The 9,508-nt window shown below is 39.9% G+C and overlaps 1 protein-coding gene across 2 annotated transcripts in view; it reads left to right on the top strand.

Annotated features, from left to right (window-relative positions):
- Positions 1 to 371: 371 nt before the first annotated feature.
- Positions 372 to 9,508, top strand: part of IFT122 (intraflagellar transport 122) — a 33,115-nt gene continuing 23,978 nt past the window's right edge. Inside the window, exons 1-9 of one of the 2 annotated variants that reach the window (XM_009709090.1) lie at positions 372 to 434; positions 1,413 to 1,497; positions 2,329 to 2,407; positions 3,197 to 3,273; positions 3,695 to 3,761; positions 4,797 to 4,943; positions 6,972 to 7,047; positions 7,613 to 7,808; positions 9,071 to 9,205. In XM_009709090.1, the coding sequence (XP_009707392.1) occupies positions 4,831 to 4,943; positions 6,972 to 7,047; positions 7,613 to 7,808; positions 9,071 to 9,205 (520 nt within the window). In that variant the 5' untranslated portion in view covers positions 372 to 434; positions 1,413 to 1,497; positions 2,329 to 2,407; ... (1 more) ...; positions 3,695 to 3,761; positions 4,797 to 4,830. The remainder of the gene's footprint in view (positions 435 to 1,412; positions 1,498 to 2,328; positions 2,408 to 3,196; positions 3,274 to 3,694; positions 3,762 to 4,796; positions 4,944 to 6,971; positions 7,048 to 7,612; positions 7,809 to 9,070; positions 9,206 to 9,508) is intronic. The other variant, XM_009709091.1, reaches the window with a different exon arrangement.

Here is a 9,508-nt window from a genome sequence, read left to right as displayed (position 1 = left end):
GGTTGATACCGGTGGCCCGGTAACGCAAAGCCTTTCTGGGGGTTGTTCTTGCTTTCTTTTTTTTTTCCACTTTACATTGAGTCAAAGGCCCGCAGCCTGTGTCTGTGTTTGTGTGGTTCTGCCTGCGAGGGTACCCTCCCGTCCGCGTACCGGCCTGGAGCGCCTGGGGCGTGGGCCGTGCTTGGGCCTCTTCCCGAGTACGGGGAGACCATCACAGAGGCTTCTTTTTCTCTGAGGAATTTTCTCAGGAATCAGATATACTCTCAAGTATGCAATTAACAATATTTGTTATGTAACGTCTTTGATATTAAAGGAAATCTACTAATAGGGGGTTTTCTTGGGTTTTGTTTGTTTGTTTTTTCTTTAGTATTTATGATCTTGCATTCAAACCTGATGGGACTCAATTGATAATTGCTGCTGGAAATAGACTGCTGGTACGGAAACGTTTTTTTCCTCTTGCATTTGCAGCTGTATGAATGTGACTTCTTTCATATTAACTTATGAATATAACCCATCAAAAATCCTCTTATCTCTACTAATCCAGCCTCGTATCTACATACATATTAATGCAGGCTAACTGTAAAGTGTTTTGAAGGTTTTTAATGTTTCTTACCAAGTTTTAAGCTCTGTTTCCAAAACTAATGAGATTTAAACTACTTGCGTCATCTCTTCCTCTCATACCTCACCTGGTGGTTGAAATCCATTAACCTGCATCCAAGCTTAGCACAGTGGCATGGTATACAAATACTGCGTTCTTACAAGTTTCACGAAAATCTCTCTGAAAAGGGGAAAGAAACTCAAATTGATGTCCATACTTCATAAGAAGCTTCAACTAGAGCTTTTTTGTGGTTCCCTGGGTCCGCTTGCCTGTTGCTAACCCATCAGCAAGGGCAGCTCAGGACCATGCTTCTCACAGATCCTGCAAAGCTTTCAGATGAGGCAGGTGTAGAAACTGCAGGGATGGATGGATGAGTGGATGGCACGATTATAGCGACGTAGTTCAGAACTGCAGAACAGCAGGCTTTATTTTCAGTGCTCGCATAATGGTATATTTAATGATGTTCCTTTCCAGTAATTAATTATGTTTAAACATCTAATGCAGAGAAAGAAGTGAAACAAGCTAGCCAAATGAGGTGTTTGGAAATGTCGTGTATGTAGTTTTCTAATACTGAGTATTCTTTCATTCTGAGAAATATTCCATTAAGGAAAGCTGCTTCTACACTTTAAGAAATTTTTGTCTTGCATGACTGTATGCTATCCAAAAAAGCAAACACGAAAGAAAGTGTATAATCTTCTTGGCCTTCAGTAATTTTATATTCTAGTCCTCCCTGGAAGATTTTTTTTTAATGTATGTTTTCTTTTGTTTGTATGTCTTGTTTTGATTTATTTTTTCTCTCCCCTTGTTTAAATAGGTGTACGATACTTCTGATGGAACCTTAATTCAGCCTTTGAAAGGACATAAGGACACTGTATACTGTGTGGCTTATGCTAAAGATGGTAAATATCACTTTGGGGGGCTCTGTTAGTCTGGTTTGTAAAGAGCATATCTTCCATTTCTTATTGCCAATTAATAGACAAACCAGGGTTGTTTCAGTAACAGCATTCTGAATACATGATGAGCACCAGTGTTCTGTTTTTTAATGGAGAGTTTGAACGGCCATACAAATGCTACATGCAGAAGGACCCTATTTTTACATGTAAGGCTACCTGTTAATCCAAGAACTGTAGTCCCCGCTTCCCCTCCCTTTCTGCTTCAGTGATGGTTAAGTTTATATTTGTGGGGTAATGTGAGGAGAAGGCTTACCCCAGAGATCCCTCTTTCTGGTACTCTACTTGCCTCTGATTTTTATTCCTGTAGTTCCTCTATCCCAAAGCTTCCTGATCTTCTGATCCTTCACACGTTACCGTGCTCACGGGAGACATTTCTGCTTCCAGTTCTTTCATTGTCTCCGATTCCCATTGTGTGTGGACTCAGAGGAGTTCCTCTCAAATAGTACTGTTTAAGTTATAGGGGATACCAGCGAATATGTACCCTTTTTCCCTTGAAGTGTTAACGTAAATCTCCAACCTGTGACTGACAGTATTGGAAAGACTGGCTACTTGCTTGCAAGGCTGGGCTTTAGTGAGGTGTGCTCGGTGGGAATAACAAAATAAAGTCATCAGAGTTTCACGTAGTTGGAGAAGCGTAATCACATCAAGACGCTTGCAGTGTTAGGCCCTTTATTACTTGAGCCTTGTTGAGTTCAAGAACTTCTTGGTTTCTCTCTGATTATTTGGAGTGAAAGTGGTTCTTGTATGTGTGGGATTTAAATTATATCTAATTCCTAGGCAAACGTTTCGCATCTGGCTCTGCTGATAAAAGTGTGATAATTTGGACTTCAAAGTTAGAAGGAATTCTGAAATACACGTAAGTGATGCCTTTCAACTCTGTGCCTCTCAAAAGCAGACTTTGATTATGCACTTCTGCTGTCAAAGAGTACGTGCCATTAGATTTGGAGGAAGGTTGACTAAGATCAGAGAAAATGCCAGGGGTAATAGGAGAGGGAAGAGGAGAAGAGCAGTCGAAGTATCTGAAAGAGAGGAAAGCCATTAAAAGCATAAAAGAGAGTGGGAAGTCTAGATAAATCTCTGACTTTAGAGGGCTGGCAGAGAACTAGGGAAACTCAGTAAAAATGGAACACAATGTGACTCTGTTCTTGTATAATAAACAAAATTAATATAATTCTGGTTGAGAGACCAAATCAAAGATAAAGTTTGGTACGTTGGGTATATTTGTGTCTTTCTTCTGGCTTTGTTTTTATGTCATCCCTCTTCAGCAATATCTTCAAATTCTGTTTCTGAATGTGTGTGTACATTTATTACTAGTTAGTATGCACAAGCTAGTGTGCTACTAGGAGCATACACAAGCATACTTGGTTTAGAATTTGGATATAACCTTTAATCATATTTCACAAACGACCATCTGTGTACATTTTTAGCTAATCTTGATGAAGTACAGTGAATCTTGCCACTTAGAGTCAATTTTTGTAAGGTTTATTACTGATTTAGTTTACAGTAATAGCAGATTAATTTGATGCAATATGAACCGATCAGATTATTTCTGGCATCTGGTAAACCTTTCAGCTATGTTACTGAAAGTCAGAAAAGGGGGCATTTAAGAATGATTTATTGAAATATGATTGTAACTTTATTCTAGGCATAATGACTCTATACAGTGCGTTTCATACAATCCTCTTACTCACCAGTTGGCATCCTGCTCTTCCAGTGATTTTGGTATGTCTTCTTCCTCTAGCTTTTTCATTAAGCCACTAAATTCTATTGAAGTTGTATAGCTAAGCTAACTATGGATAGGTACAGTTCTTTATATCCAGAAGAGATGAGATGCAAAGCTACCTAAAGTTAAATCACTTAAACTCAGTTGGAAAGGACTACGTAGTGAGGTGCCACAGGATAAAATGTACTACTTTGTTACTGTAGTTTTTTTGCGTAGATACACTGTGCGTTATTTAGATGGATTTTTTTCCTCCGCCATTTACTGGTAAGTAATGTGTATTTAAATGTCATTCTAGCAGTGGATGGGACTTTGATCCCTCTGAAGTCCCAACTGAGTTTTCTGACAATATTAGTTTCTAATCTGAACACTAGTAGATGCTTAATTGTTATTTACTTTGGCTTTTTGTTTGCTTTAATCAAGGCTTGTGGTCTCCTGAACAGAAGTCAGTTTCTAAACATAAAACTAGCAGCAAGATTACTTGCTGTAGGTAAGTTTTAAGGATTACCTGTGTCATTTAAGTTAGTTTCAATACAAATCATTCAAAGCAATATACAAGCTTAAAGAAAAAAAAGTTCAGTGTACGCAGAGACAGTACCTAGTAGTATCAGATAGGCTGTCTTACCTTGCTGTTCAGTAGCATTGTGTACTTCGTGCTGCTTTGCCATTCTCATCATTAAAATACCTGAGTAGCATTTATAATGCTCCAGTAGGAATGTGACTAATATTTATCAAAGATTATTTGTTCTTTCTTGTGTAGTCTTCTCAGAGGGAGCTTGTTATTTCTTTCCCCTCCCCTTCTTTTTTAATAACAAAGGGGTTTTGTTTTTATTTGGTACTGTTTACAACAGAGTTCTTCTGAAAGTATGAGAGAGGTGTTCTGGTCTTGAGCAAGTGTCTTAACTTCTCTCTCCCTTTGTGTAGCCATCTTGTGCAATAACAATAAAATGAAGTTAGAGGAAAAATAATTACACCTTTTTTTTGTAGACCTGTTCATCTCCTGTCTTCTTGGTATTTTCAGTAGAAGGAGATATCACCATAATGGGGAACCTGAAGCAAGGGTGCATTAATTTGTGTAAAGTCATCCATCCAACTGCAGTAGAGACAAGAATAGAAACAAAGTCTCCTCTGTCCCGCACTGTGCAGTTTTATCTGATCAGTGTTCTAAATGTGGCTTTTAAAACAGTCTGGTCTACTGCCAACACTATCATCTCCCAAAAATGTATCTGTTACTTAGCACATGTTAGAAGTATTGCAAGCAGATGATAGCTTTATTTTTTTTTTAATTTCTACATTTTTTTAAATTTCTGTGTGTATTATAAAATGTTCTTGCTGTAGTGCATGCTGTTGCCATAAATGTGGATTTAGATGCATAAACAAACTGTAAGATTACTGGCTACCTCCCAGAACTCCCTCTTAGAAGTATATTTCAATCTATCATCCCTATTTGAGTATGCTGTACCATCCTACCTTCCTGCTGCTTGTTTCTAGTAGTTTGCTCTTCAGTATGTGTGTGTTTTATCAGCTGGACAAATGATGGCCAGTATCTTGCTTTGGGGATGTTCAACGGCATTGTCAGCATAAGGAATAAAAACGGTGAAGAGAAAGTTAAAATAGAGCGTACGGGGGGTGCTTCGTCTCCAATATGGTCAATTTGTTGGAATCCATCCAGGTAAATAATTTCATCCTTCCTTTTTTCATGCTGCATAGATAACCCTTGGTTTATTGATTGCAGAAAGGTTTGAGTTTTGTCCCTGCTGAAACAGATTAATGTCATGTACGTTACCTTTTTTTTTAGTTGATTATGTATTGAGGTTTTGGCTTTGCTGCCAGTCTGTAATTGAACGGGGAAACTGGGAACAAGTTCCACTTAGATCGTAGAATCACAGAATCATTTAGGTTGAAAAAGACCTTCAAGATCATGGAGCCCAACTGTAACCCTAACACGGCCAAGTCCGCCACTAAACCACGTCCCTAAGCACCACATCTACACATCTTTTAAATACCCCCAGGGATTGTGACTCCACCACTTCGCTGTGCAGCCTGTTCCAGTGCTTGAGAATCCTTTCAGTGAAGAAATTTTTCCTAATACCCAGTCTAAACCTCCCCTGGCACAACAATTTCCTCTTGTCCTAGCGCTTGTTACTTGGGAGAAGAGGCTGACCCCCACCTGGCTACCCCCTCCTTTCAGGTGGTTGTAGAGAGCGATCAGGTCTCCCCTCAGCCTCCTCTTCTCCAGACCAAACACCCCCAGCTCCCTCAGCCGCTCCCCATCAGACTTGTGCTCCAGGCCCTTCACCACCTTCGTTGCCCTTCTCTGGACTCGCTCCAGCACCTCAATGTCTGTCTTGTGGTGAGGGGCCCAGAACTGAACACAGCACTTGAGGTGCAGCCTCACCAGATCTCAAGAAACATTTCCTTTTTCTTTTGTATTGTTTTTGGGGGGTGGGGGGCAGGCAGATTCTATTTGGATTGGCAGGGAGGAGAGAGAGAGAGAGAGAAGGGAGCTGGTTTTTTCACTTCAATTCAGAGGGAATAGTGTCCCAAATATGTGAATAAACAATTGCTATTGCAGTAGGTGGGAGAATTTTTGGAGTAGAGCAGAGGAACAAGAGGAGTCAGTTCACAGCTATTTAGAGGAGATACCAGTACTGAAATCCAGGCCTGGCAGTAGGCAGTATAGTCAGACAGATGGAGAAGACCACGAGGAAGAAGAGACCTCTATGAATTTCCACTTTTGAGTGAAACTTCAAAGGAACATATACATCTATATTATCTAGAACAGTAATTTACAAAAAGGACCAAGGGAAGAGAGTGTTATGCAGGGTACAAAATCAGATACTCAAAAGTTAGGAAATTCTTGATTAATAGTTGCCTGTATGATCTTAATTTATTCTGCTAGTATGTGTTCGTTATGAGGTAGTTCTTAAGTATGCGATAGCATGTTGCTTTTCCCCACAGGTGCCTGCATCATGCATTGAGCAAAGGGAGAGTGCTTACTGGACAGTTAGCTTTTCGTTAGTGTTTTTGTCTGTTTCCTTTTTGCTCAGTTTATGGCTAGAGGCATTATTTGCAGCAGAATGTTCAGATTACCATCCCCCTCCTTCCTAGGCAAGAAGCTGTGGAGAAGGTGACTCTTGTGTTTTGCTCCAAGCTGAATAGATCCTGTCGGAGTACCAAAGTTAACAAGTTTAAGACCTGAAGCCTTTCCCCAGTCTGCTGCTGGTCTCACACCAACAATTGTTTGGTTTTTTCCTGCCTTACACTGATTAATTGTAGTTCACTCTTGCTCAGCTGTATTGACTTTGATGTTATGGGGGCTTTGTACTACTGTAGCTAAGATCAGAGTCTGGGGCCAGGTGCTTCATCTGTTTAAGGCACAATTAGCTTCAGTGTACCCACTGCTTATATAGCAGTATGTGAAGTGATACATCAAGCTTTTCAGTTATTCCTGTAAAGCAGACTGATCTTTCTTTTGTGTCCCCAACCTGTCGTCTTCAGTTTTAAATGGCAAGATGTGTCTGCTGTCCTTTCAGTTTGGGGGTTTTTTTAAAGAGTAATAGGAAGTAAATACTACTATCCTGTTACTTGGTTCTGTTGCTCTAAGAAATTTATTAATATATCACTGTAGAATTACTATATTTTGTTTTTTTGTTTTTTGTGTTTTTTGTTGTTTCTTTTTTTTTTTTTTTTTTGCTAGAGATGAACGCAATGATATTTTAGCTGTGGCAGACTGGGGTCAGAAACTTTCCTTTTACCAGCTTAGTGGCAAACAGGTATGTTTTAGAAAGTGCATTCAAGAGTGGCAGGGTATTGCCAATTCTGTTTTGTGTCCTAGATTCAAAGTGTTTGTACACTAGTGCTTTATTAGCGACATTCAATGTTTTCTGTTTTCCTAACCTTCCAACCCTTTGAGTCTAACTTTTGTTTTTTTAAAAACCATCTTTTCCTTCAGCTCTTGTTTCTCTCATGGCAACTCAGCTTCTTGTATTAAAGCCCTTACAGCTTTGCTGACTTTTGTGATATGGTTTACTGGTCTGTAGAGGACATCTTTGTATTTTTTTTCAACTGGTTAAAGGGGGTTTTGTGAGTTGCTTACGTTCTGAGTAGACTGGTTTGGGACTGGAAGGATTATTAGATGTATTTTAGAACTGCCTTTGGGAACCTTAATATAGCCACTGGTTCTGGGGGATTTTTTTTGGGGTATTGAAAAGTTGTGCATGGCTGGAGAGATGAGAAGAATGATATCGGTGACAGCACTTGTTGCCTTGGGAAAATATAAAATGATAATTTTGTTAATGTCTTTTTTTTTTTAATTATTATTTTTATTTTCCCTTGTAGATTGGGAAGGACAGAATGCTCAATTTTGATCCTTGCTGTGTTAGCTATTTTACTAAAGGAGAGTATATTTTACTGGGAGGTTCAGATAAGCAAGTTTCCCTCTTCACGAAGGATGGCGTGCGTCTTGGTACCATAGGAGAGCAAAGCAGTTGGGTGTGGACATGCAAAGTTAAACCAGACTCCAACTATGTGGTGAGTAGGAACATTTCCCTGACATTTTCACAGGCAATTGGTCATATAAGGTAAGACTACAAGTTTCAAACTCAGTTGCTTAGTCTAGACATTCTTACTGAGGCAGCAGAACCTAAGCAGTGTCTAATGAGGTCCTAGAACTACCACCAAAATTAAAAATATCCTGCACAACTAAAACTTGGGCTGCAAAAAGACTGTAAATGAGTTTAACACCTATTTTCAGGTGGTAAGGCATTTGCTGCATTTTCATTAAAAAAGAGGAAAAGGGAAAAAAAAATGGCAGCTAATAACTTCTACGTTGACCAAATCTAATTCCATGATGGGAAAAAAAATCATAGAATTTGGTTTGAAGAGGAGCTCCATGTGCAAGCCCAGCAGAGCGTGTGGCTCCAGCGCTGTCAGAGCTTGCTCGCTGAGCCGTGTTAATCATAGAATCATTATGGTTGGAAGAGACCTCAAAGATCATCAGGTCCAACCGTATACCTGATGCCACCATGCCCGCTAAACCATGTCTTGAAGTGCCACATCTAAACGTTTTTGAACACCTCCAGGGACGATGACTCCACCACCTCCCTGGGGAGCCTGTTCCAATGCCTAACGACTCTAACAGTGAAGAAGTTCTTTCTAATGTCCAGCCTGAACCTCCCCTGGCACAACTTGAGACCGTTTCCTCTTGTCCTGTCGCTAGTTACTGGGGAGAAGAGACCAACCCCTGCCTCGCTACAACCTCCTTTCAGGTCGTTGTAGAGGGCGATCAGGTCTCCCCTCAGCCTCCTCTTCTCCAGACTGAACAACCCCAGCTCCCTCAGCCGCTCCTGGTAAGGCTTTTTCTCCAGGCCCTTTACCAGCTTTGTCACTCTTATGTTTAGATCTGTTTGAGTTTCTAGCATTACACCTTGTGGAAAATGCCTACGAGGCAACTGTTAGCCATAAATGCCTCACTCTGTGTCATTGTACAAATGTGAAGAGATACAAAGCGAATTTAAAAATAAACACACACCCCCCCAACAAACCAAAAAAACAACAACAAAATAAAACCAAACCCACCCACCTCCCCCCAACATGATAGTCTCCATGGTCTATGATGAGCTCAGTCCTCATTTTGCATTGCAGTTTTACCACTGTTTAAGTACAAGTAGGCTGCAACTGATACCAATCTACACATTATGCAGGAGAAGGAATGTTCATATTAATAGTACACATTTTGCCAATTCTCACCTACATTTACCAATTAACTGAAATTATTTTCTTCTTGTGTTCAGGCAGTAGGATGCCAAGACGGAACAATATCCTTTTATCAGTTGATTTTCAGCACTGTTCATGGCCTTTACAAGGATCGCTATGCTTACCGAGACAGCATGACTGATGTTATTGTCCAACACCTCATTACTGAACAAAAAGGTAATTTCACACTTGCAGTCAGGCCAATGCTTCACTCTCATTCTTTTTTGTTTTTTTTAAATTAATATCCATCAGAACACTTGAAATATATGGTGCATGTACCAGACAAATTGTTGTCATTTTGACAGTAAAACTGAGGAATATTGTTTGCAGGATGAGAGTGCAAACTTGGGTTCTGGAGGATCAGCACTGACAAGCTTAATGAGAGATGTGGGGATTTGAAAGGACGTTGTGAGGGGCAGAGGCTTTTAAGATAAGGTTTTAATCCCTGTGAATGAGATAAAAATACTGTACATCATATTT

Source organism: Cariama cristata, unplaced genomic scaffold (assembly GCF_000690535.1).
Source record: "Cariama cristata isolate BGI_N322 unplaced genomic scaffold, ASM69053v1 scaffold20441, whole genome shotgun sequence".
NCBI classification, from domain to species: Eukaryota; Metazoa; Chordata; class Aves; order Cariamiformes; family Cariamidae; genus Cariama; species Cariama cristata.
The sequence above is the reverse complement of the archived record's forward strand: the minus strand, read 5'-3'. Positions and strand labels throughout refer to the sequence as shown.